The sequence below is a fragment of the Lampetra fluviatilis genome, chromosome 47 (assembly GCF_964198595.1).
Source record: "Lampetra fluviatilis chromosome 47, kcLamFluv1.1, whole genome shotgun sequence".
In the NCBI taxonomy this organism is placed as follows: domain Eukaryota; kingdom Metazoa; phylum Chordata; class Hyperoartia; order Petromyzontiformes; family Petromyzontidae; genus Lampetra; species Lampetra fluviatilis.
Genome location: NC_136321.1, coordinates 3682464 through 3710305, shown reverse-complemented (window position 1 = coordinate 3710305; position 27842 = coordinate 3682464). Strand labels below are relative to the sequence as shown.

General features: G+C 54.9%; 1 protein-coding gene across 1 annotated transcript; it reads left to right on the top strand.

The window, feature by feature from the left end:
• On the top strand, positions 1 to 26080 carry LOC144947886 (uncharacterized). The gene is made up of 10 exons (XM_078877266.1): positions 1 to 24; positions 3276 to 3445; positions 6386 to 6683; positions 8957 to 9076; positions 9906 to 10071; positions 11893 to 12002; positions 13040 to 13131; positions 13794 to 13975; positions 14631 to 14800; positions 25406 to 26080. The coding sequence occupies exons 2-10, from the start codon at positions 3299 to 3301 to the stop codon at positions 25864 to 25866; spliced, it is 1746 nt and encodes a 581-aa protein (XP_078733392.1). The 5' UTR covers positions 1 to 24; positions 3276 to 3298; the 3' UTR covers positions 25867 to 26080.
• Positions 26081 to 27842: the final 1762 nt, after the last annotated feature.

The following is a 27842-nucleotide window of genomic DNA, read 5'->3' as shown; positions in this document are numbered from 1 at the left end:
CGCGTGTTTGGAGTGGCCTTGCAGGTGTGTGCCATGGCGGTGGGGTGTGAGATGGCGGTGGAGGGTAGTGGTGGTGGTGGTTGTGGTGGTGGGGTGTGCGATGGCGGTGGGAGTAGTTGTGGTGGTGGTGGGGTGTAGTTGTGGTGGTGGTGGGGTGTAGTTGTGGTGGTGGGGTGTGGAGTGGCGGTGGAGTGGCGGTGGGGTGTGAGATGGCGGTGGAGGGTAGTTGTGGTGGTGGGGTGTGCGATGGCGGTGGGAGTAGTTGTGGTGGTGGTGGGGTGTAGTTGTGGTGGGGTGTAGTTGTGGTGGCGGTGGGGTGTGAGATGGCGGTGGAGGGTAGTTGTTGTGGCGGTGGGGTGTGCGATGGCGGTGGGAGCAGTTGTGGTGGTGGTGGGGTGTAGTTGTGGTGGTGGTGGTGGGGTGTAGTTGTGGTGGTGGTGGTGGGGTGTAGTGGGGTGTGGTTGTGGTGGTGGTGGGGTGTGGTTGTGGTGGTGGGGGGTGGTTGTGGTGGTGGTGGGGGGTGGTTGTGGTGGTGGTGGGGGGTGGTTGTGGTGGTGGTGGGGGGTGGTTGTGTTGGTGGTGGGGGGTGGTTGTGGTGGTGGTGGGGGGTGGTTGTGGTGGTGGTGGGGGGGTGGTTGTGGTGGTGGTGGGGGGGTGGTTGTGGTGGTGGTGGTGGGGGGGTGGTGGGGGGTGGTTGTGGTGGTGGTGGGGGGTGGTTGTGGTGGTGGTGGGGGGGTGGTTGTGGTGGTGGTGGGGGGGTGGTTGTGGTGGTGGTGGTGGGGGGGTGGTTGTGGTGGTGGTGGGGTGGTTGTGGTGGTGGTGGGGTGTAGTTGTGGTGGTGGGGGGTAGTTGTTGTGGTGGTGGTGGGGGGTGGAGTGGTGGTGGTGGGGTGTGAGATGGCGGTAGGGTGTAGGCTGTAGTTGTGGTGGTGTATGAGATGGGTGGAGTTGTGGTGGTGGGGTGTGAGATGGCGGGTGGGGTGTGGTGTGGGGTGGTTGTGGGGGTGGTTGTTGGTGGTGGGGGTGGTTGTGGTGGTGGTGGTGGGGTGTGAGATGGCGGTAGGGTGTTGTTGTTGTGGTGATGGGGTGGAGTGGTAGTGGTGGGGTGTGGGATGGTGGTGGCGTGTGGTTGTGGTGGTGGGGTGTGAGATGGCGGTATGGTGTAGGCTGTAGTTGTGCTGCTGTGTGTGGTGGTGTATGAGATGGCTGTAGTGATGGTGGGGTTTGTTGAGGGTGGTGATGATGGTGGAGTTGGCGGCGACTGGGCGATGGGATCTGAAGGTCGCCTGTTGTGATGGGGTTGTAAGTCCCGGTCTGGTGTTGGTGTAGGGGTGTGATGATGGTTGTGATGCTGGTGGTGATGTTATGGGCACAGTAGTGGGGCACAGATGGTGCATCGGCCACTCATCTCAGTCAGTCGACCCATGGCATCTGGGCCTGCCACGTGGCCTGAACGTGCACCTAGCCTGGCACAAGCGCCGTGGGGACGTGGTGGTTGTTTGTTGATGTTATGGGGAGTGGTCAGCACGCTGCGCTACGAACCCGGCGTCCCAAGTTCGATTCCCACTCACGATTATCTGAACCGGTCCTGGGCCTCTCCTAGGTCGACTTGGCCTCAAATGAGTACCTGGGACGGTGTGTAGACATCGCCACTGGGGAGACAAAGGCGGTCGGGCGTGGTGTTGGTCACCCACCCCCTCGTGTGCCGTGCCGGCCTTCATAGGTACTCGCTAACAGCACTTGTCCTTACAGTCTGTTCAGACTACACGGGGGGCTTTTAGTTTTGTGTGTTGCGGTCATTTCAGTCGGCCAACCCATGGCACCTGCTGGGTCTGTCCCGAGACCACCTGCACCTAGCCTGGCACAGTAGGGGGTACAGCTGGTGGTGCATCTACCGGTCATCTCAGTCGGCCAACCCATGGCACCTGCTGGGTCTGTACCGAGACCACCTGCACCTAGCCTGGCACAGTAGGGGGTACAGCTGGTGGTGCATCTACCGGTCATCTCAGTCGGCCAACCCATGGCACCTGCTGGGTCTGTACCGAGACCACCTGCACCTAGCCTGGCACAGTAGGGGGTACAGCTGGTGGTGCATCTACCGGTCATCTCAGTCGGCCAACCCATGGCACCTGCTGGGTCTGTACCGAGACCACCTGCACCTAGCCTGGCACAGTAGGGGGTACAGCTGGTGGTGCATCTACCGGTCATCTCAGTCGGCCAACCCATGGCACCTGCTGGGTCTGTACCGAGACCACCTGCACCTAGCCTGGCACAGTAGGGGGTACAGCTGGTGGTGCATCTACCGGTCATCTCAGTCGGCCAACCCGTGGCACCTGCTGGGTCTGTACCGAGACCACCTGCACCTAGCCTGGCACAGTAGGGGGTACAGCTGGTGGTGCATCTACCGGTCATCTCAGTCGGCCAACCCGTGGCACCTGCTGGGTCTGTACCGAGACCACCTGCACCTAGCCTGGCACAGTAGGGGGGTACAGCTGGTGGTGCATCGACCGGTCATCTCAGTCGGCCAACCCGTGGCACCTGCTGGGTCTGTCCGAAGGCCTCCTGTCAGCGAGCCTTCGACACTTCACGTGGTAGCCTCAAGGTGCACCTAGCCTGGCACAGCTGCGTGGTAGCGTCACCATCCGTGTGGAATGGCGGGGTGTTGATTTTGGTGTGTGCATATTGAAGGGTGGCACACGTGGTGGTGTTGCGGCATCGGACCACTCATTTCAGTCGACCCATGGCACCTGCAGGGTTTATTCCGTGACCCCCTGCCAGCGGGCGTTCGACCCTCCGCGTGGCCTTAACGTGCACCCAGCCTGGCACGGGCGCCGTGGGGACGTCACCGCCACTTGGTGGAGAGCTCCAGTTGTTGAAGGGGAATTCATAGCTACTCCTGACTAGCACTTGCTCCAACAGCCTGCTGAAGGCTATGCGGCGCGGCGGGGGGGGGGGGGGTCCAGTGGCGTAGCTAGGATAATTTGCGCCCGGGGACGAACTATAACATTGCCCCCCCCCCCCCCCGCTTAATCACATAACAAAATGTAATTACATGACATGTAGGCTGTGTGTGGCGGGATATATAAACTTTTAGGTTGAGGTGTAGATTTGTGCGGTAGTTTCAGGCAGCCGCGCCCGCCGCAATAAGTTATAATGTCACGTCGTAAGCCTCATTTTGGCGCCCCTTTACCTTGGCGCCCGGGGACACATGTACCCCCCTGCCCCCCCCCCCCTAGCTACGCCTCTGTGGGGGTCGGATCTGGTGTCGGTGTGCAGTGGTTCTACGGAGCGGCGTGACGATGGCAAGCCTGGAGACCTTGAGCCCAGAAGTCCTGGAGGCCATTTTCGAGTTCCTGGACCCCGTCTCGCTCCTCCGCGTCGCCACCACGTGCCGCGCCCTCTACCAAGTGTGCTCGTCCCAGCACCTGTGGAACCGCCACTGCAAGGTACACGTGGGGCCGTCACTGACAGGGAAACGTACGGCCGTCACTGACAGGGACACGTGCGGCCGTCACTGACAGGGACACGTGGGGCCGTCACTGACAGGGACACGTGGGGCCGTCACTGACAGGGACACGTGGGGCCGTCACTGACAGGGACACGTGCGGCCGTCACTGACAGGGACACGTGCGGCCGTCACTGACAGGGACACGTGCGGCCGTCACTGACAGGGACACGTGGGGCCGTCACTGACAGGGACACGTGCGGCCGTCACTGACAGGGACACGTGCGGCCGTCACTGACAGGGACACGTGGGGCCGTCACTGACAGGGACACGTGCGGCCGTCACTGACAGGGACACGTGCGGCCGTCACTGACAGGGACACGTGGGGCCGTCACTGACAGGGACACGTGCGGCCGTCACTGACAGGGACACGTGGGGCCGTCACTGACAGGGACACGTGGGGCCGCCACTGACAGGGACACGTGGGGCCGTCATTGCCAGGGACACGTGGGGCCGCCACTGACAGGGACACGTGGGGCCGCCACTGACAGGGACACGTGGGGCCGTCACTGACAGGGACACGTGGGGCCGTCACTGACAGGGACACGTGGGGCCGTCACTGCCAGGGACACGTGGGGCCGTCACTGACAGGGACACGTGGGGCCGTCACTGACAGGGACACGTGGGGCCGTCACTGCCAGGGACACGTGGGGCCGTCACTGACAGGGACACGTGGGGCCGTCACTGCCAGGGACACGTGGGGCCGTCACTGACAGGGACACGTGGGGCCGTCACTGACAGGGACACGTGGGGCCGTCACTGACAGGGACACGTGCGGCCGTCACTGACAGGGACACGTGGGGCCGTCACTGACAGGGACACGTGGGGCCGTCACTGACAGGGACACGTGGGGCCGTCACTGACAGGGACACGTGGGGCCGTCACTGACAGGGACACGTGGGGCCGTCACTGGCAGGGACACGTGGGGCCGTCACTGGCAGGGACACGTGGGGCCGTCACTGACAGGGACACGTGGGGCCGTCACTGGCAGGGACACGTGGGGCCGTCACTGGCAGGGACACGTGGGGCCGTCACTGGCAGGGACACGTGGGGCCGTCACTGGCAGGGACACGTGGGGCCGTCACTGGCAGGGACACGTGGGGCCGTCACTGACAGGGACACGTGGGGCCGTCACTGACAGGGACACGTGGGGCCGTCACTGACAGGGACACGTGGGGCCGTCACTGACAGGGACACGTGGGGCCGTCACTGACAGGGACACGTGGGGCCGTCACTGACAGGGACACGTGCGGCCGTCACTGACAGGGACACGTGGGGCCGTCACTGACGGGGACACGTGGGGCCGTCACTGACGGGGACACGTGGGGCCGTCACTGACGGGGACACGTGGGGCCGTCACTGACGGGGACACGTGGGGCCGTCACTGACGGGGACACGTGGGGCCGTCACTGACGGGGACACGTGGGGCCGTCACTGACGGGGACACGTGGGGCCGTCACTGACAGGGACACGTGGGGCCGTCATTGACAGGGACACGTGGGGCCGTCACTGCCAGGGACACGTGGGGCCGTCACTGCCAGGGACACGTGGGGCCACCACTGACAGGGACACGTGGGGCCGTCACTGCCAGGGACACGTGGGGCCACCACTGACAGGGACACGTGGGGCTGTCACTGACAGGGACACGTGGGGCCGTCACTGCCGGGGACACGTGGGGGTAGTTGGGGTGGTGTGGGGTGGTGGTGAGGGGGGTGTGGGGGGCAGAGTGGAGGTGGGGGGGGTGAAGGTGGGTGGCAGTCCTATGCTGGGCTAGGCCAGATGCGATGGAGGTTGCTCTAAGGGACGAGTGGCAGAAGCTGGTGAGTGAAGCTGATTGTTCTGTGCGCTGCAGCGGGAGTTGATCCAGTGAAGGGGAGCGAGAGGGGAGACGGCGCAGGGTGAGAGAGGGACTGTGCAGGGAGGCAAGTTTGGTTGGGGGGGGTGCAGGGAGAGGAATGAGGGGGAAAGTTACGTGAAGAAATGACCGCTTCCAGAGGTGAGATGTCGAGGGAGAATTGCAAGGGCACCAACTGTGATGGGTGTGGAGGGGTTGGAGGAAGTTTGCGAGGTGAGACTGGAGCCAGTGAAGGGGTGCGCTGGCGATGTCGAGGCTGGGAGAGGAGTGACGGGGGGTGGGGGGGCTGATGGACTGTGTCGAAGGCCGAGGAAAGATCCAGGAGGGTGAGGAGAGCGGTGAGAATGGGCGGCAGAGTTGAGTCTGAGGATTCCGCACGGTGAGAGGAGGGCAGTTTAAGTGGGATCCACCACCCCCCACCAACCCCCCCTCCCCCACCGTGTGCCCCCCACTCGGTGCCACTTAATGGCTGTCCACCCCCCACTGTCCCCCCCCCCCCCACTGTCCCCCCCCACTGCCCCCCCCAACTGTTCCTGCCCCCCCCCCCACTGAGAGCCACTTCTCGGTGTCTCCCCCCTCCATCGTTTAAAATCTGCATTGAGAGCTCGTTTCTTTAGAACTGCTTCTTGCGTTTAGTTTGTCCTTCCCCCGCACCTCCGCTTCGGCGCGTTTGTCTACGTGACGGTGCCAAAGAACCTCATTTGCCAGTAAAAATATTATAATTTACCCTTCTATCTGGCAACAAAACTGATGTCTTTGAGTTGTGCGCCTTTTGGCGTCATCTGGTCCAACACCATGTGAGACTAGGCTCTAAGGAAAGCTGTCTCGGGTGTGGACCAATCAACTTCAAGGACAGTGCACACTATCAGAGTTATCTTTTTTGCTTGCATTATGACTGCAGGTATTGTGGTCTATGTAAACATGACTCCTTGTAAAAAAGGTGTCAGTTTTGTTGCCAGATAGAAGGGTAAATAACCAATTATCGGTGCCAAAGAAGTTCAACATCTCTCCCCCCCCCCCCCTCAGAACCACTTCTCCGTCTCCATTCCGTCGTTCCCCCCCCCCGCTCGCTGCGTGTACCGCGCGCTCCACATGTGGACCCGCATCCACGCCATGTTGCGCTTCAACCCGCGCCTGCGCGACAACATGGACCGCGCCATCGTGTCGCCGAGCCACCCCTCCATCCGCACGCCCTACTGGCTCGGCTGGGTGGCGTTCCAGGGGCCCGGCAGCGCCGCGCTGCCCAAGAAGGTGCTGGTGACCGGCAGGGACATGATGCGGCTCTGGGGCATCACCACCGCCGATCTCGCAGAGCCACTCGTCGGTGAGGGGTGCCGCGGTGCCGAGATGTTAACTACCTCGCCTGGTATACAGGAGGTCGTGGGTTCAATCCTGACCCTGACGCCTGCTGCTGTATATTTGGAGTTTGCGTGTCTCTCTCTCATCATCATCACTGTGGCTAGGAGACGTTTACTTCCTCGCCTGGTCTGCAGGAGGTCGTGGGTTCGATCCCGACCCTGTGATGCCTGCTGCTGTATATTTGGAGTGTGCGTGTCTCTCTCTCATCATCATCACGGTGGCTAGGAGATGTTAACTACTTCGCCTGGTATACAGGAGGTCGTGGGTTCGATCCCGACCCTGTGATGCCTGCTGCTGTATATTTGGAGTGTGCGTGTCTCTCTCATCATCATCATCACGGTGGCTAGGAGATGTGAACTACCTCGCCTGGTCTGCAGGAGGTCGTGGGTTCGATCCCGACCCTGTGATGCCTGCTGCTGTATATTTGGAGTTTGCGTGTCTCTCTCTCTCTCATCATCACCGTGGCTATGAGACGTTTACTTCCTCGCCTGGTCTGCAGGAAGTCGTGGGTTCGATCCCGACCCTGTGATGCCTGCTGCTGTATATTTGGAGTGTGCGTGTCTCTCTCATCATCATCATCATCACGGTGGCTAGGAGATGTGAACTACCTCGCCTGGTCTGCAGGAGGTCGTGGGTTCGATCCCGACTCTGTGATGCCTGCTGCTGTATATTTGGAGTTTGCGTGTCTCTCTCTCATCACGGTGGCTAGGAGATGTTAACTACCTCGCCTGGTCTGCAGGAGGTGGTGGGTTCGATCCCGACCCTGTGATGCCTGCTGTATATTTGGAGTTTGCGTGTCTCTCTCATCATCATCACGGTGGCTAGGAGATGTTAACTACTGCGCCTGGTATACAGGAGGTCGTGGGTTCGATCCCGACCCTGTGATGCCTGCTACTGTAGATTTGGAGTGTGCGTGTCTCTCTCATCATCATCATCATCATCACGGTGACTAGGAGATGTTAACTACCTCACCTGGTATACAGGAGGTCGTGGGTTCGATCCCGACCTTGACGCCTGCTGTATATTTGGAGTTTGTGTGTCTCTCTCTCATCATCATCATCACGGTGGCTAGGAGATGTGAACTACCTCACCTGGTTTGCAGGAGGTCGTGGGTTCGATCCCGACCCTGTGATGCCTGCTGTATATTTGGAGTCTGTGTGTTTCGCTCCCCATGGTCACGTGGGTTTTTCTCCCCGGGTCCTCCCGTTTTTCCCTCCACATTTTAGAATCGACATCATCGCGAGTTCAGAGCATTTGGCTGCTATGCATTTCCACGCTTGTGAAGCAGAACTACGTAGCTCGGTCGGCCTTACCTGTTAAAATAACAAAACGTTTTTAGTTTTACGTCCGGAGAGGTCAAGAGGGGGTTACTCTGTCCCGTATCTGAGTAAAGCCCCCGTTCTGTGACACAGCTGCCTGTTGAAGAGAGCTGATGCTGTCTGCCACGTGTTGACCTAGTCCCGGAATCGAACTTGGGTGACTGTCCGGATTTGCCGCGCTTGCCCCAAAAGTATTTTTTAAGGCTGTACGGTGGGTGGGGGCCAGGGGTTTGGGATCTTATGATTATGTGTTCCTCTCGGCATGTGCAGTGTGTGTGTTTGTGGGGAGCAATAGCTTAGCGGTTAGCCCGTTGCGCTTTGGACCCGGCGGCCCGAGTTCGATTCCCGCTCATGGCTAACACCGATGATTATTCTCAACCGGTCCTGGGCTTCCCCTAGGTGGCCTCAAATAATTCCTGGTGTGGAGTGTGCAAACATCACAAAGGCGGCGGGCGTGGTGTTGGCCACCCCCCACCCCCTCGTGTGCCGTGCTGGTCTTCATAGACGCTCGCAAACAGCACTTGCCCCAACAGTCTGTTCAGGCTATACGGAGAAACTTTGACTTTGTTTCTTTGTATCATCTTCCTCCACATGATTGTTCCATTACCTTTCACCATCATCATCAGCAGTGGGCATTGTCTATCCACTGCTGGATGAAGACCTCCTCTCCACGCTGTCAACTTCACTCGTTCCTGCCTTGAAAAAAATCTGTCATTAGTTCACTCCTGGGCATCTGTGGACAAAGAGCATGGTAGCTCATCAGATTGCTCCAGTATCAATACATGTCCCGATTCTGATCGTTGGACGCGGCATGTGTATATCTGTGTCACGCGTGTGTCATGTGCTGTGAGAATATTGCACTTGGCCCGGAGTTGGTGCTCGGGCGATCATGGGGGAAATGTTGTCCGTTGCGAGTCAGCCCCAGGCTACACAGACTGGTACCGAGTCGCCTGCACGGAGCTGCACGCCGCCGCCATCCTGCGCCACGGAGATGCCGCCTCTCTGATGCGTCGTGTGCTCAGAGTGCATCTAAATACCGGTACGTGTGTGTGCGTGTGCGTGTGTGTGTGTGTGTGCGCGCACGCAGATACAGGCACACACGCGGAGCGAACGTGCGCTCACTCAGACGCACACGGAGCACATGCGCGCTCACACAGACACGCGCGCTCACCCCAACAACAACAATACCCCGTTAAGCCTTTATTAGACTGTTGGGGGCAAGTGCGGATAGCGAGTGCCGAATGAAGGCTGACACAACGCCCGGCCGCCGTTGTTTCCCTGGTGGCGATGTTTACACGCCGCACTGGGGAAGCCCGGGACCGGTTCGCATCAACCTCACCGGTGTTGGTGGCCGTGAGCGGGAATCGTACTCGCCGGGTTCGTAGCGCTGAGAACAAACCGCTATACTAACGCTCCCACCTTTGTGCGCGCGCACACCACACACGTCTACATACACGGGTGGGTGGCCAGCAACCACTCCCGTCCACCTTTGTCTCCCGAGTGTGCGCACACATGCTCATGTACCGCATCTACACGCGCAAATCCACCAGGCCCATCCAAACTCCCCCAACGCTTCTTTCTCCTTACTCCCCTATCTCCTCCTCGCCTCACATCAACCTCCTTCCCCCACCACCACAGTGCCTTGCACCTCCCCACACCAAATCCCTCGGCTGAACTTACCCCCACGTCTCGCGCTGCCCGCCCCAGTCCACGGTCATGAAGGTTTCGCGAAAGCCGACGTCCCTGTAGTTGCGCCGCGAGCACCCGGCCGTGTGTGCGCGCGCGCGCGACCGTGTGAACGCGTTGGCGTAATTGGCTAACACGGTGAGCGCGGCCGCCCTCGCCGCACTCCGTTTCTTCTCGCCTAGCAGTGCACCGGCCGCTGGAAGCCGCCTACTCGCTGTACCGCCAGCAGCGCTTCCAGTGGCTGCTGGGCGAGCTGCTGCATGAGACCGTGTCCTCGAGCAGAATCGGAGGCAGCAGTCTGTACGTCCTCACGTGCTGGAGGGGGGACGGCACCGGTCTACCCCCGGGGTGGGTAACGATGATCCCCCCCCCCCCCCCCCCCCCACTGCTCCCCGTGGCTCCGCTTGCGAGGGGCGGCGTGGGTTGCGGCCCGCAGCGGAGAGATCGTGCAACAGCCGCCTGGGTTCGACCTCCCCAGCACGGAGCGGTCCCACACCCTCAACACGTTGAGGACCGCTCACGGCCCACGCTGTGGCAGAGGTCGCAACCGGGTACCCGATACCCGTACCCTACCCGATACCCGGCTACCCGTACCTGGCCGGGTACGGGTACCCGTTTGCGACCCTGGTGCGGCCGGGTACGGGTAGACCGTGAGTCACTGGTGAGTAACCGTTTGTCACTCATTTCCCAACGTCTTGTCTCTTCTCACAATTCAAGTTCCTAGAATCAACCCACCCGCGCCTGCAACATGGCTTCATCCCAGAGGTCGCAATCAGGTACCCGATACCCGTACCCGGCCGGGTACGGGGGTAGGGTACGGGTACGGCCGGGTACGGGTACGTGTTTGCGACCCTGGTGCGGCCGGGTACGGGTAAGGAATCAAAACCCGTTTGCGACCTCTGCGCTGTGGGTGGACCAAGCCGTGCTGCACCGCGTCCTAGGATTCGGCGGAGTTGCTCCTTGCCCTCGACACGGCGGGACGAGAAGCGACCGCTTAGCTCGGGGACTTTGTCTTCACTAACTAAAAATTAAATAAAGCATGAGACCGCATCTCGATCTGCTGCGCACAGACGCGGGTGGAACCTCGAGGCAGTCGGTCAACAGGCCTCTTGAATCGCGGGTCTCTCTGCGGGTCTGTGGGTCTCAGAGGCGATCGGTCGTAGGGGGGGAGAAGGGGGAAGGCCTTTCTTGAACCCGGACCTGAATAGAGGGGCAAGCAAGGCCAGCAGCACGGGAGTGGCTGGTGGAAGGGGAGTTCCAGACTGTGGGGGCAGCAGAAGAGAGAAAGTGACCCTAACTTATACGAGTGCAGTGGACTGGGACCAGTCCTCCTCCTCTAAACCATCTCATCTGCTGCCTCGGTAAGCAAGGGAGTTCACTCTGGAACAAACGTAGGAGGCCAGGTGACTGGAGTGTGACGCTGTGACCATGGTTGAACCAGATTATTGAGGGTCGCGTTTTTTTTTTGAACTTGAGTCTCATTCCCGCCCCTCCTGCTGACCTTGGTGGTGATGTTAACTACTTTGCTTGGTATGCAGGAGGTCGTGGGTTCGATCCTAGCCCCGATGTATTTGGAGTTTGCATGTTCTCTCTCCGTCTGGTGGTTGCGTGGATTTCTCTCGGGGTCCTTTGGTTGTTTCCCGCCACATTTTGTAATCCACATCGTGCGTTTTGGAGTATTTGGCTGCCATAAATGTCCACATGATAAGCCACTTGGAGAATGTGTGGCTACGTTGCTTCTGAAAAAGAGCTAAAGAGCTCGGTGGGCCTTGCCTGGTCAAAATTAAAATAGTTTAGTTTCAAATAATGTCGTCTTGGTTCTTTCGGTAAAGTCACGTAGAAGGGAAATAATAAAGTAATAATAAAAAACATAATAAAATACAATTTTCACGACTTTCCGACAGACCTGGTCTTCACCTAAGGACGGCTGCTTGCGTTGTGGCCGAAACGTCGTGAGATTTGTATTTTATTATGTTTTATTTTTATTATTTTATTATTTCCCTTCTACGTGACTTTAGCGAAAGAACCAAGAAGATGAATTCCTGCAGTCACGAAAGCTTTAAATCGAAATTTAAAATAATGGTTTAGTTTAGACCTCTCCTCACCCTTTGCTCAACCTCTGCCCACCACTCTTGGCTGTGTCCCCACCTCCCACCCCCCACCCTGCAGTTCAGAGCGCCCGAAGATGTGCGATGGGGGGGTGTCGAGGGTGGCCGACATGCACCAGGTGACGCGAGACTATCTGCAGGGGCGGCTCGCCATGGCGGATGAGGAGGCCGGTGAGTGAAGTCGCGTCGTTGGAGGGAGATTGTGGAAGTATGGACGCGGTGATGTCAGACGGGTGTGGCGTGGTGGGGGTTGAGTAAGGAATTGGGGGGGCTGGAAATTGATTGGTAGCGGTGGAAACAACTGGAGCATTTGGAAGTGTGGGCAAGGCATGGAGAGAGGTGGATGTGGCAATGCGTATTAACTTGAAGGATTAAGTGATGGATGGGGGTGGATTATTGAAGTGTGTCGAGTGTGTGTAGAGCCGCCAGGGTACAGGGGTGGAGTGGTGGTGTGGGTGTACAGAACTGAGATTGAGAGGTGATTGGGTGGGGTGGAGGAGGTGGTATATGGGGTGGGGGGGGCGGGTTAGAGGGTGGTTGCAGATGGCTGGAGATGGATCGAGAATGGTGGTGAGGTTTTGAAGGATCTTCAAAGAATGAGGGTGGGAGAGAACTTGAAGTATTGTGATGGGGGGGGGGGGTGGATGGCCGCTCACATGGCCCACAGACGAGAGTCTGGGTCGCCCGTCACCGCTGTCGGGTCTTATCGGCCAATGAATGCATTGAGAGTATTTGGCAACTGCTGTAAATATCCGCACTATGGTAGGCCACTTACTTGGTCAAGCTGTTATTTGTGATAGCCAGGTCTGTCCTGCAAAAATAGCTACGTAGCTCGGTGGGCCTTACCTGGTGTTAGTTAGTTTTAACGGGCGATTTTTTTTTTTTGGTTACGGGGGGTGGAAACCGGAGCACCCAGAGGGAACCCCACGCGCACGATGGGGCAATGCGCGATTCCACGCGGATGGAACGGGCGGGGGGGGGGGGTCCACGCTTTCCTGTGCCGCCTTCTCCTAGCGAGCCAGGGTGTACGGGAATCCTCCTCGGCACCCACGGGGAAAGGGGATTCGCAACATTCCACCCAAAAATGTGGAACGCGAGGCCGGATACTGGCTCTGTTATCTGCCAACGGGGGGGGGCTGGTTTTGGCAATGGGGGAACTCGTGTTGCAGTACCCGGACTCGCTGCTCTGCCCCACCACGTCGATGCAGGCATCGCCACGGTCCGCTACTACGTGTCCACGTGCCGCTCCCTGCAAGCCTGGCTCACCAGGAGGGACTGGACCCAATTCAAGCGCCGAAAGGTGACCCCCCCCCCCCCCGCATCCACCACCGCCACTACCACTAACAAAGGCGGACAAAGATCCTCCGTGTAGCCTTGACAGACTGTAGGGGCAAGTGCTGTTAGCGAGCACCTAATGAAGGCCGGTACGGCACACGACGGGGGTAGGTGGTTGGCACCACGCCCGGGCCGCCTTTGTCTTCCCAGTGGCGATGTTTAACACACCGCACCAGGTACTCATTTGAGGCTGAGTCGGCCTAGGGGAGGCCCAGGATCGGTTCAGATGATCCTCACTGGTGTTGACCATAAGCGAGACTAGAACTTGGGTTGCCAGGTTCGTAGCTACACTAGACAAACGCGCTGATTAGCACAAGGACAAAGATCCCCCGTATAGCCTTTAACAGACTTTGAGGGAAAGTGCTGTAAAGCGAGCACCAATGAAGGCCTTCACGGCGCACGAGGGGCCGGTGTGATTAGCATGCCGCCCGGCCGCCTTTGTCTCCCAGATGTAGATTTTCCACACGAACCACTTCCATTAGCCCGTGTCCCTTGTACGTACACACCTTGTCAGCCGTGCCCTCCCAACCTTGCCCCACTAAAGATAACCTACTTGCTATACTGCTGCCAGCCCGGCTCACATTGGCTCTTTGTGTATGCCGTGCCGCCCCCCCCCCCCCCCCGCAGGTATACATGCACACGCTGGTGGGGGCGGTGCGTGCCATGCAACCGCAGCTGACGGCCGGGCCTGTGAGCCGCAACGCCATCTGGGACTCTGTGAAGGTCACATTGGGCAGGGTGCTGAAGCTGCAGAGGGTGGCGCACAGCCAGACGAGCTGGGCTCTCATCCACCCAACGCCCTACTACGAGTGACTCCGCACGCACACCGCACACCGCAGGACCAGAGGTCGCAATCGGGTACCCAATACCCGTACCCTACCCGATACCCGGCTACCCGTACCCGGCCGGGTACGGGTAGCCGTTTGCGACCCTGGTGCGGCCGGGTACGGGTAAGGAATCAAAACCCGTTTGCGACCTCTGCGCAGGACACAGGACGGTCACCGTGTCGCGTGTGCTTTTGCATGCGCTCTTGCGGCCGTCTGGAATGCACTCTTCCGATTTTAAGAGAGAGCCACGAGGAGCTATGCACTTTGAAATCATCTCGATTGACAAACTCATTTCTTTAGAACCGATTTTTGTGTGCAGGTGTCTCCCCCCCTCCCCAGGAACTCCGCTTTAGCACGGTTGGCTATGTACGGTGCGAAAGAAGTTAAACTTGCACACGGACAACTCCTCCCCTCAGTTTAGCCTTAACAGACTTTTGGGGCCAAGTGCTGTTAGCGAACACCTAATTAAGGCTGGCACGGCACACGATAGGGGTGGGTGACTAGCACCACGGCCCGGCCCCCTTTTTCTCCCTAGTGTTGATGATTAAGGCTCCCCCACACCCTGTGCGCACCCACAACTATATTCCATCCACATCCCCGTGAGCGTACGCCTGTAACCTGCTCCTGTCCCCCACAGGCTCTACCTGCGGACGGGCCGCGTCGAGTACCTCGTGTGGCTGCGCGACTTTCTGACTCGCAAGTGGTGCCTCAGTCAGTGGCTGTGCGACTCGGAGCACGCGTGGCTCCGCGAAGCCCTCTCCCCCGCGGCCAACCAGCTCCTCGCGTTCAACACGGAGATCTCCAGTGGTGAGACCCATGGGGTGGAGGAGGGGGCATGTTGTGTTTGTCGTGTGTGTTTTCACGACCGTCTATAGGTTCTGTGTTAGTCGGTGGGTTGTAAGCTGATGCATGTGTTTCTGTGTTGGTGCATGGGTCTGTGCAAGTATGGTTCTTTTAATGCGAGTCTTATAGGTCTCTGTTCGTGCAAGGGTGATCTTTTAGTACGGGGATGTCTGAGTCAATGGGTGTGGGGAGTGGTAGTGTAGCGTTTAGCGTTGTGAACCCAACAACCCGAGTTTGATTGCCTCTCACGGTGGTCCTGGGCCTCCCCTAGGTCGACTTGGCCTCAAATGAGTGCCTGGTGCAGTGTATAAACATTACCACTGGGGAGAGAAATGCGGCCGGGCATAGATGATTGACACCCACGCTCTCGTGTGCCGTGCCGGCCTTCGTAGCTGCTCGCTAACAACGCTTGCCCCAACAGTCGGTTAAGGCTATACGGAGGGGTCTTTGTGTTTTAAAGTCGAATTGTCTTTGTGAGTGACTGCGTTGAGACCTGAGTGTCGGAGACTGCTATGAATTTACTTTGGGTGAGGTCGGGAGGGGGGGGGGTAGAGGTGAGGATCAAACACCCCCCCCCCCAACTCCATGTCATCAAGAGGGGTCCTTGCCTGTAACGTGGGGCACCCCGCCACCATTGATTGATTCCAGCAAAGCCTGGCTGCCAAAACTGACCCAGAATTAATGTTTGCTGCTCGTTGTGTTAAAGTCGACGCTGCTGAAGCATTTCAATCCCAACAGGTCCGTGAGGCCGATGGGATGTTAAAACGTAAAAAAATATTTTAATTTTTTAGTTTCTGCGGAGAGACGGATTAATGAAGACGTCTCGTTTTAGTCCTCTCTAAATCGGACGGCGGTTAACGTCTGGAATTGAAGGTTGGAAAAGATTGGGTGGCGGGGGGCGCGGGCAGAATCGCCCAGTAAACGTCGAACGTTGGGCCCGAACGTTGGCCGGTGTACTGCAATTCTAAATCTTGACTTAAAGCTTTTATGACTGCAGGAATTAATATTCTTGAGTCTTTCGGTAAAGTCACGTAGATGGGTTCAAAGAAAATAACAAACTACGACGTTTCGATCGCAACACAAGCGGTCGTCTGTTGCTGAAGACGACCGCTTGTTTTCTTTTAACCTATCTACGTGACTTTACCGAAAGACCCAAGAAAACTGAAATTCTAATTTGTGATCCTGCTTGAAGCTCCAGCATTGTCGTCGTGGTGGCGCTGTGACGCTTGGGGTCTCACCGGAAATGAAAGGAAACCAACGTGGCGTTTTCACCCAAGATTTGTAAACATCAGTTTTTTTGTGTGTGTTAAACGGATTGTAGTTTTACCGCCTTGGAGCTTTGTAAAGTAATTAGATTAGCTTGAACGGCTATGGAATTATTTAAATGTTCACTGGCTTGGGTGCAGAATCCAATTTGGATTTGTGCGGTTGAGACTTAGAATCCGATTACGGGTTAACGATCTCCGAGCTGTAAACGTGCCAATTAGAAATACCTCGTACGAGTTGCAGGCTTCATTTGCGTACACCGTGGGGCCTGATGAGAATAGCTTTTTTTAAAATGTTTTCCTGATGATGACCCAGTTTTTTTATTCTCCTTGTGAACAATTACACTCATAGTGGCTGTCGAGTAACAGACAAACCCCTTCGATCGCCATCAAAGTATTTACGGTGAACAAGCAAACCTGGTAATTAAAAGTGGCGTTAACAATGTTGCTGCTCACTGTTGTATGTGTTGGCTTATGAAATTTTGATAAAAATAAGAAAAATTAATAATTTTCCGAAAAATGCGCAAATCGCATTATTTATGTTAATGTGTGTATTAATATGCATAAATTATGATAATCACGGAGATAATCGTAGTAATTTATGCGGAAGCTTGCGATTATGTTAATGTGTGCAGTTATGATAATTGGGCTTAGTTTCGTTTATCCAGAGTTATATCAATCGGAATAACACGATTATCATTGATTAAACATTTACCGATTATCTTAGTGTGTTTTATGTTATTTTAGGTCTCCAGTTTCAGATCTCATCACAGGATACAGTTCTCAAGAATAAGACAGTTTTGCATGGACTTGGAAGGAACACTCGATATGCTTCTGTGATAACAATTTTATTCTAAACAACATGTGACATTCTAACATGCAGGTCAAACATGCGTCAATAAATTCATGAGCAAGATTATGCAATTAACGAAAATGGATAACTAAAAATACTTCTTCATTTGCGAGATTATGCATTTAACTAAATTGAATAACTAAAACGCTTATGCATTTGCGAGACTATGCATTCAACTAAATTGAATAACTCAAAACTCTTATGCATTTGCGAGATTATGCATTTAACTAAAATGAAAGAATAAACACTTATGCATTTGCGAGACTATGCATTCAACTAAATTGAATAACTCAAAACTCTTATGCATTTGCGAGATTATGCATTCAACTAAAATGAATAACTAAAACTCTTATGCATTTGCGAGATTATGCATTTAACTAAATTGAATAACTAAAACTCTTATGCATTTGCGAGATTATGCATTCAACTAAAATGAATAACTAAAACTCTTATGCATTTGTGAGATTATGCATTTAACTAAAATGAATGAATAAACACTTATGCATTTGCGAGATTATGCATTTAACGAACTGAATGACTAAAAACCCTCCTAACAATCGTAACCTCTACCTTTCCACCAGGCATCCCCATGTATCGATCACAATCGGCGACTGGCCGAGTTTAAAACAAGCATGACACACTTCATATGGCGGTAATAAAAGCACTTATTGTACCCCGAAAGCGAAGCATACTTCAATCGATTCGTCGGCAAGATTACATCTGTTAACGGAAGGTTTGAGACAATGGAGCGTGAGGGTGGGTGTGTTGGTGGGAGAGTGAATATTGCTCTGTTTTAATTAATGCTTCGGCGAGACTCTATGACAAAGGAAACTGGTTTGACAAGATATTCTCTCTCTGTGTATGGGTCGATTCGTAATGAGGATTTCGAGAGTTTGAGTTTGCCTCGACGAGTCTATTGATCGCCTATGTGATGAGCGGAACAAGGGAAAGGCACGGAAAACAACCTCACTCTTATAACCGACGGACTCTTAATCACTCGATGGGCCACGATTCCTCATGGCCAGCTGATGGTTCATGTAATTGATAATCAGTCTTCCGATAATTGTGTAGGGTTGATATGATGGTAAGGACGAAATAGATAGTCTCACAGGGGGGTGGGCGTCGACGCGTGCGCGTGTGAGCCTATGTGAGGGAAGTTGTGGGTACGAACGACTTTCGGAGAAGGACCCTCTGGCTGGCGCGGCTGCGGTGATCGGCTGCTTCCGACTCCTCCCTCGGCTGAGCCCGTACGAAGATTGACGGCGCGGCCGCGCTCGTTTGCGTGGTCAGGCGAGCACCTCGGCGTGGTGGCGGCAAGGGAGCTGGCTCGTTCACTCGTGTGCGGCAGGCGAGCACCTCGGCGATGCACGTCAAGGCGATGCACGTCGCCACCCCACGAGCCTCGTCCTTCTGGATGACGAGAGCTTCTTCGTTGGCGGCGACGAGGAGAGATGGGCTGTAGCCCTGGAGATCTCTGGTGGGGGCCTTAGCCCGGAGACGAGATGAGATGGAGCCGAAGCCCGTGAAGATCTGTGGTGGGGCCGGAGCCCTGACGATCTGGTGGGGGCTGAAGCCCCGACGACGAGATGCTTTTTGTGGATTTTGCCTCTGCTTATATCGGGAAAATCCACTCAGTTTTTTCTTTGAGTTGTTCAAAAGGCTGTGTTATAAAACATTCCTGTGGGGGTGGGCGTCGACGCGTGCGCGTGTGTGTTTGTCCGTCCGTGTGTGTTTGTCCGTATGTTTATTAGCTTTGAAGACACAGCTGTGTAATCATTCTGGAAGAAGGGGTGGGGGGGGGGCCTCGCGACGGCGACACCCAAGTTATCCATTAACCAGACCGACGACTCGCGTTCGCACCGAGTTATAAATCATACTCCCTGTCTTTGTTATGAACAATATTGCCGCGAGAACCTACGCGTTAAGCGAGCTCAATGATCTCCTCCCTTGCTCTCTGGGCGTCATATCTTCTGTTTGTGTTGCGGGGAGACAAAGACGGTTGTTTCCGCGGTGGAAGCACCCGGCGCATGCTCTTATTAATTATCTTTGGAGGCATGTGTTCATTTCCTTTCTGAGCCATTGTTCCAACCTTTATTGGGGCAATCTCCTGGCCCCTGGTGTGTGGGTGTGGAGATCCTCTTCGGGAAAACAAAGACGGCCGTGTTGCGTTTGGTTAATTATGAGAGATTTCTCCGCCCTTAGCTCCTCTAGGAGATCCACTTTAATTCCGTACTTATTATTTGACTTCTTGTGAAGTCAAATGCCATAATAATTTTTTTTTAATGCTTCGGCCCGGCCGTGTAGAAATTATTTAACGGTAAATAATGTCAGTATTTAATTAACAATGATGGGTTGCGACCTTGGTGCCGACTGTAGTCTGGTTTCCAATTGGAGTGAGGATAGATATTGTTTGCTTAATATTCATGGCTAAGTTGGTAACTTTGTTTATCTAACATGGTTCAAAACCCGTCTGTGCTTTTTGTCGTCAATGTTGTTTTCTTTGTTAAGAATATAATTATATATTTCGTGGCCTGGTTTTGTATTTATCAAAGGGTTTTTTTTTGTAAGGCTTTTTAACGAAATTGTCATCCTAACCCCCCCGCCTGCAATTCCCCCCTCCCTTGTTCCTCTTGTGTGAAATTAGGGGAGTTTTTATTACCTTTATTGCCCTCTTTCATGCCCTCTAGCCCTTTTGAGGTGAGGTATGCGCACATCTGTGGAAGTGTGGGGGCGTGTTCGTTCCCACGTTCTATTAAAAAAAAACGTTATTATATATGTTGGCAGAATAATTCTTAATGAAAATAATAAAATAAAAAAAGGGGGTATAGACACAACATCTTGCATTGTGGGAGGATTCGTTCTTGTTGATCTCTGCACGATCACACGTGGTGCCGGGTGCGTCCTTGGGGCCCGTCGCCGCCATCTCACGGAAGCGTTCCGTGGCCTCGTTGTCTGCGCTGTGCAATGTCAGCGGGCAACGCGGAGCTGTGGAAACCGATATGCCTTGTTGTTAAGCGCTTGGAGCTGGAGAATCTGATTTTGCTCGTTCGGTCATGGAGACGCAGGATCTGATCGCCTGCCGCGACTGCCATGGCTATGGTATGTGTGACTGCATATCGTCTGGCTCGGTGACACAGAATCTGTCTAAAACTTATTCTTATTTAAGGGATTACATCTTGAATCCTTGCCTCACTTGATGCAGCAAATCTAGCTGTGACGGTCCCACCTGATGACGGAGACTTGTGTTGCCTCCGAAACGTCGTGATTTTTATTTTATTTTCATTAATTTCATTTTTTACCTACGTGACTTTACCGAAAGAACTAACAGTATCTTCTTGGTTCTTTCGGTAAAGTCACGTAGTATATTCTTATTTTCATGCATTGATACTGGGGGAAAAATGCCCCATGATAGAATCTGTCTCGTTCGCTCAGCCATGGAATATTTAACGTTAGACTCAGAATCTATGTGCGTGCTCTCACTGGCTTATCAAATCTAGACTCTGCAGCAAATTCAATGTGACTGCACGATTTATAATTGGTGTTTGGATTGGGCTATTAATACTGATCTTGTCAAATGCAGATGAAATCGGCTGTTTAAATTTGTGTGGCCGCGTCGGGTGAACGCAGATTTGGCCACATCGTTAGGAGACCCCTGACCCTGAAAGTCGAGCATGAATCGTGATCCTCGCCACGTTAACCTGCGCGTTCCAATCTGATCGAGCAGCTAGCGGCCTCCGTTTGACTCGGATTGCGTGGCGACCGCCAACTGCACGGTGACTGCCTTGGAGCTGTCGAATCGTAACACACCCCCCCCCCCCCCCACCGCGATGCGCTCGGGGTTGGCGAGCTTGGGCAGTGGTCTCGGGTCGTTTAAGTAACGGGGGGGCACTCCCTCTGGCGCTCTGCCACGCGGCTATACAAGGGAATGTGAGAGGGCGCTTTTTAAATCCTTTATATTAAGTTCGCTTGCTTGCTTACTTGCGCGCTTACGACCGTGCAAATCTTTCGGTCGTTTTTTAACCCACTTCCCGTGATCCAATCGAGCTGACATTTTGCACACAGACTCGTTGTGCGTGACAATTGATTTTCGTGAAAATTCCAAAATGTTACACTTTTTAGGATTTTTTTTTTATATTTAATTACCAATTGCTTAATGGTGCAATGCAATCATCTGACCCATAGGTGGCAGCCATCTCAAGCCAGAGGACGAGAGGACTCTAGCCGCCACGCATATAAAGGATTTATAGTGAAAAACTTTGTTTTTACGGGTTAATTTTTTGCAGTCTGCTTTGCCTTTTGCGTGGCTGGCAAGTGCTGTCACGCAGGCTATGCGAGGTGGTAGGTGGGTTAGGAGAAGGAGGAGATGCTGTTGATGTGGTCGTGGCGAGGGTGATGGTATTCATATTCTTAGGTTTTTTCGGTAAAGTCACGTAGGTAAAACATTAAAATTAATGAAAGTAAAATAAAACAAAATAAAAATAAAAATCACGACGTTTCGGAGGCAACACAAGTCCCCGTCATCAGGTGGGACCGTCACAGCCGAATTAGCTGCATCAAGTGAAGCAATGATTCAAGATGTAATCCCTTATAAGCAAGTTGAAGGGAGGTGCAGAGGGGGGGGGGGGTTTGGAGAGCTTATCAGACTGTGGTAGCCAATGAATGGAAACGTATTGGGAGGGAGGAGGAGCGGTGATCAAAGACTGCACGTAGTGCTCAACACAATGAATGAGGGTGATGGTGCAGGGTTTCAAATGGATTTCACTGGTCGAGGGAGGGTTGTGTGGTGGTGGTGGTGTTGTGTGTCAGTGTGTCACCGTGTTGTAAGTGGGTCAGTGAGGTTTGTGGTTGCAGTGGCAGGCATTCGTAGATGCTCGCTAAAAGGCACTCGCCCCAAAAGTCTTGGCGCTGTAATGGAGATGCTTTGTGAGTGGCGATTTTCCCATCGTCCACGCGCCGTTGGCGGGAGTCTCTTATCACTACGAGACGTTGTTAGGATTGTAAGAGGTGATGAAGTTAAGGCTGATAGTGGGTGGGTTTTTTTGGGTTGTTGGGGGAAAGTGTAGTGGTCGTGGTGCATGGGTTGTGACTGGTGGCTTGGGGTAGCGGTTGTGCTTTTGGTTGGTTGGGGGGGTTGAGTTGATGGGGGGGGTGAGTGTTTGTCTCGGAGCTATAGGGAAGACTGGCAGAATCCAGTCCCACGGTGGGGTTGTCCTCCCGACAGCGCTCCAAACCTGACGTGGGGGGGTAGGGGGTGGGGGCTCCATTCTGGGCCTAGGCCCCCACAAATCTGTGTCCTCTGTGACGATTTTCTTGAAGCATCTCTCTCGATCTCGGCCTCCATCCGCTCACTCCCCCAGGCGCACTTCACTTGCATCTTTTTGTTTTGCTCTACCCCAGTTTGGCATGTTTTGTTTTTTCTTAACTTCCACGTGTGTCCTCTAATCCACGTGTTCCCCTCTCTCTCGGTCTCATCCAGTCTAATCCCAGGCGAGCATCTCCTCCCCTGTGCAATCATCATCATCGTCGTTGTCGTGGGCTATCCCCCGAGTGGCCAAAGGTCACGAAGGTTGTCCGTTGCTTGCGCAAATTCTGTCTCGTTGCACCAACTCCAATCCGGCATCTTTCCACGATTCTCTGAAGATGCTTTTTCCACTGCTGGAAGAAAATCCTTCCGTCTCCTGAGTGCTCCTCTTCCTGTCTCCGATGTAATTCCAATTATGAATCTCTCCCACGCATCATCATCATCATCATCTTGGGCGATTATCCACTGCCGGATGAATATTAAACACGGAATTATTTGGAACCCTGCGCGTGTTCTCCTAATCCGTGCGTTTTAATCTCCCGTTCTCTCGCGATTCCGAGCGCCCATCTGCCCGAGTGTGCCGCTCCGTTATAATTTTAACGGAACACGGACAGGGAAAAGTGAACGTCTCTTCCTTCCAGGAGGAGTTCGGGCTGACGCACCGTTGCCCTGTGCCATGCCGTGGAAACTGGACGCGAGGTTGTTCGTGGGGTCACGCGGGGTCACGCGGGGTCACGCGGTGGGTGGGTGGGGGGGGGACTTCCTTCTGATCCGTTCCATCCTCAATAGCCTTGTCCGTTTTTTTACGGTGTGTACGTGCGCGACCGCGCCGCTGTCTTACCCCTGCCTATGTTTGGTCTCGTAAGTCTTGCGAGGAGAGCACTTGGGGAAGGAAGGGGGCGGGGGGGAAGTGTGTGGCTGCTCTGGGGTTCCCCCACGACCCTCCCCGGCACCGCCCTGAGCTGTGCGCGTGTCCGTACACGTGGTAGGCGCGTGACGGAGACGGATTTGCCTATTCTGTCAACGACGGTGGATCGTTTTATATTGTGGTATCGCGCCGCGATGGCAGCAGACTCGGAATTTGGAGAACAGAAACGTTTCAAAATACACCACCTCCCCCCCCCCCCCCCCCCCCCTCGAAAATGAGACGTGCGCTCTTGAGCAACAGAGCGGCGGCGTGCATCTAGCGGCGGCGTGCATCTAGCGGCGGCGTGCATCTAGCGGCGGCGTGCATTGCGCGCCCGACCCTACGTGGCCCAGGTGACTTGATGATGATGATCCCCAGTTTCACCTTCGGGGGGGTAGGGCGGTCACGGTTCATCTACTGCGTCCCCCGTTTATTCTGGAACTTTCTTCCGCCACGTGCCGCTGGGCCCCCGCCGCCCCAAATTGCAGGTTCAATAACTGTCGTGTTTCCTCTGACAATTACCTCTGCCTGTCTCTCTCCGTCTCCATCTATCGGGAATAATTTAACATGTTTATCCGTGGCGCGCGCACACACACACAGCGAAGGTCGGTCGAGTCGTTTGCCCGACAGGGGCAAGGTGACCAGGAAAGGAGACACCGGAATGGAAGACACCCCCCCCCCCCCCCCCCCCCCATAAGGTTGAGATGAGCAGCAGGATGAGAGAGGAGCATCGGCCAATAAGAGGAAGGGGAGGGTGAGAGTGAATTTTAACTTGTATGCTTTGTTATTTATGTTTAAAGGGCACCATGGTGGCGCGTGCTGTCATCTACCTCGCGTGGTATGCAGGAAGAGGCAGGGGGTTCGATCCCGACCCTGACGCCTGCTGCTGTATAATTGAAGTTTGCGTCTCTCTCCCCGTGGTTGCGTGGATTTTTCTCTGGGCCCTCTGCGTTTTTCCTCCACGTTTTAGAAACCGTGCGTTTTTTTTTTTTAAGATTTTGGCTGCTGTAAATGTCCACGTGATAAGCCGCTTTGTTGAGCTGTCAGGTCGCTTCTGAAAAAAAGCTACATGGCTCAGTGGGCCTTGCCTGGTAACATAAAAAATTCCTTTTTTTTCCAAGTTTACCCTTCCTATACTTTCGATTTAAAGCTTTTGTGACTGCAGGGATTCATCTTCTTGGTTCTTTCGGTAAAGTCACGTAGAAGGGAAGTAATAAAATAATAAAAATAAAACGTAATAAAATATTTTATTATGTTTTATTTTTATTATTGTATTACTTCCCTTCTACGTGACTTTACTGAAAGAACCAAGAAGACCTTCCTATACTTTCGTTTGTATTTGTTGTAAACGCTCTGACCCGCCCTTACTGGACATCTGTGAAAAAGAGCTTTGCAGCTCATCGTATTTCTCCAGTATAAAGATTTTGTGTAGGGGATGAGGAAGTGGGAGATGAGAGAGCGAGAGAAGGCAGGAGTGATCAGGAGTGAGCTTCTGCACAGAGACACGTCGTGTGTTTTTCTTTCACGGGGTGGTGAGAAGAGGAGTTCCATGGTGGCAGGGGCTGACCAAAACAGTCACGTGGTGTATAGGAGGCTTGAGTTGATTTCCATCGATGTGCCTGTTCTGCCAATACAGGGTCTTGAACATAACTGGTGTGTCGGTGTGTTTGAAGCGGTGGTGTAGCAGTTAGCGCACTGCATTACGAACCCGGCGAAACGAGGTTCAATTCCCGCTCGCATAAGTGACGAATATTTGAACCGTTCCTGGTTCTCCCCTAGGTCGACTCGACCTGAAATGAGTACCTGGTGCGGCGTGTAAACATTGCCACTAGGGAGACCAAGGCGGCCGGGTGTGGTGCTGGCCACCCACCCCCCTCGTGTGCCGTGCCGGCCTTCATAGGTGCTGCTCGCTAACAGCACCTGCTCCCAGCAACCCTGACTAAAACCCATCCCCTTTCTCCCAAGGCCATCCGAGTGCTACTTCCCGCCCCCTACCCCTAATCACGATGCCTGCTGCTACTCCCTGACCCCCGCTCCCCGGATATGACCAGCCCTACCCCAACCCCTTTTTTTATATTTGCCGTAAGGCGCTTCATTATAAATCTTCGTTACATGTAAGATACAGGGGGGGGGGGAGGGGGGGGATCTGTCATTTTGCTTGTGGCTGCGACACTGTTTCCCACACTCGCTTTCTCTCGCTGCTCGTGGTGTAATTCCGTCTCTGTCTCTTCCTCCGCCACAGGTGACCTGCACGGCGATTGCCCTCTGAGCTCGCTGAAACGGTGCCTCTGGCTCTACCTACACACAGGGCATCATTCGTTCTACGTGCAGCTGACCAGCGCGCTCTTGTGCGAGGCTCTGTCTTGGAGTATGCTAGCGCTGCCCGCCGACCCGCTAACGCCGCACGTGGGCCCGCTAGCGCCGCACGTGGGCCCGCTAGCGCCGCACGTGGGCCCCCTAGCGCCGCACGTGGGCCCGCTAGCGCCGCACGTGGGCCCGCTAGCGCCGCACGTGGGCCCCCTAGTGCCGCACGTGGGCCCGCTATCCCTCCTGTTCCCGCTGGCCCTCCTGGACCCGCTGGTGCACGTGTTCACTCTGACCAACGCGGCGCTGCCTGCGCCCCACTCGGTTTCCTGCTCGTGCTTCGCAGGCCTCGGCAACGCTTGGCAGTGTGATGCAGACACGGGGTGTTATTTCAAATAGAATATCTGTTCTGGGAGGAGGGCACAAGCTGTTCCACCCTGCCCCCCACTCCTGACAGTGGATGCGGGGGGGGGGTGAGTATTTTCTGAATCTCAGCCCCGGGCAGCTCCATCTGAAAATTGAATTCCTTTTTTAATTCTCATTTTAACGTTGCGCCCGCGACTGTGGCCACGTGACAGTCGTGTCTTGTTCTCGCTTTTAAAATGTTTTCATACCTTTTTGTTTTTAGGGGGGGGGGGGGGGTTCTTTTCAAGTTGACTTTTTAACATTGTTCTGGTAGTTGGTATTTTACTATTGTAATAAAGACTCGATCCTGGGTCTGTCTCCGTTGTCCTTTATTCGGGTTCTTACACTTGTCCCACACGGCCCTCGCTCAGAGCTCTCCGCTTGGCAGCTCCATAGCTGCCCTCGCTCCCGTAGCCTCCACACCTCTGCAGCTCCGCTGCAGATCCCCTGTGCAGTCCTCCGGCTGCCCTCACTGCAGCTCCACCGCTGTTCCTCGTTCCTCCGCGCTCGGTCACCGCTGGCCGACGGTGCCGAGTCTTACTCTGCGTGTGTGGCGATCTCGCCACTCCCCGACCTCCGCCCTGCGTGGCCTCACTCTAACTCTATCTCCCACACTCCCCCGTCTCTTCCGGTATCTCTCCCTTAAGACCTCACCCCTCTCTCACACGTGACCTAACTCCTCCCCCCCATGACGTCATATCCGCGAGGCCGTTTACGCCCGCATTACACTATGGTAAGAGCAGCGTTCGCGTGTTCGGGGGGTCACGGTGCTGTACCGGTGCGGTGTTGGGATCCGCCGGGTGGGGGGGGGGTCTCGTCCACATGGAAATCACTTTCGGAGAGGCGAGGACCGCGATGATTGATGGAGGGTTACGGTTTGTAGAGTTTGGCTTTTTTTACACTTGCCGTTTGCACGAATGTTTAACTTTTATAATCCAGCAAACACGTTGGCGTTTGTTTGTTTTTAACGCGCGACGACGCAGATTGGCATTTGGAGGGGGGGTGGGGAGGTGGGGCCAAATGCGTGAAAGGGGGGGGGGGGGGAGTTGGTGTAATCGATGCGTCTGCTGTCGCAATAAAAACCTGCTCTTGACATCTCTGGCGTCTTAAGTGCGTCGCTGCCCCTCCACCGCTGGACGCAACGGCTGGTCCCGGTCATCGGGAGGGGTGCGGTGGTTGGTTTGAGAGTCTCGCCGTGGTTGACATGCTGGGCTCTTGTGCCACCGACTGGCCGCTCGATTTGCTTCACCGTTGGGTCTTTCTTCTTCTTGGTTCTTTCGGTAAAGTCACGTAGAATGGAAATAATAAAATAATAAAAATAAAACATAAAATAATTCTCACGACGTTTCGGCCACAACGCAAGCAGCCGTCCTCAGGTGAAGAACAGGTCTCTCAGACGCTGTCTTCCCGACAGACCTGTTCTTCACCTGAGGACGGCTGCTTGCGTTGTGGCCGAAACGTCGTGAGAATTTTATTGTTTTATTTGTATTATTTTATTATTTCCCTTCTACGTGACTTTGCCGAAAGAACCAAGAAGATGAATCCCTGCAGTCACGAAAGCTTTCAATCGAAATTTGGGTCTTGCGAGTCTCTGGACCCTACGGTTACCGTACGAGAGCCCTGTGTTGTGGTCCGAGTACGAGTTCAGGTACTGCGCAAGTTTCTTTGTTTTCGTCTTCTGGGTCTCCACGTTAGTCCGTCGGGTGCTGGGTTCGTGCATGGGCTCCTACGGCGGCGCACGGGTGTCTCGTGTGCGAGGGAGACGCGTCGTCGTCGTGGGCTCCGTGGGAGTTCTGGTTATATGGGTCACTGCGTGGGTCTACGAACATCTTCGCTGGCATGGCTGGCATAGCTGGCATGGGCCCTGGTGCAAGGAATGAAGTGGGAGGGTGGGTGGGGGCTGTCCAATGTCCCCATTTGTAACCCCCCCCCCCCTTAAACCCCCCCCCCTCCCGTGTCGTTGCATTGCC

Coding starts and splice junctions, on each gene's coding strand:
- LOC144947886 (XM_078877266.1), top strand. CDS start 3,299: ATGGCAAGCCTGGAGACCTTGAGCCCAGAAGTCCTGGAGGCCATTTTC. Junction 12,003..13,039: donor CATGGCGGATGAGGAGGCCG/GTGAGTGAAGTC, acceptor ACGTCGATGCAG/GCATCGCCACGGTCCGCTAC. Junction 13,976..14,630: donor CACCCAACGCCCTACTACGA/GTGACTCCGCAC, acceptor TGTCCCCCACAG/GCTCTACCTGCGGACGGGCC.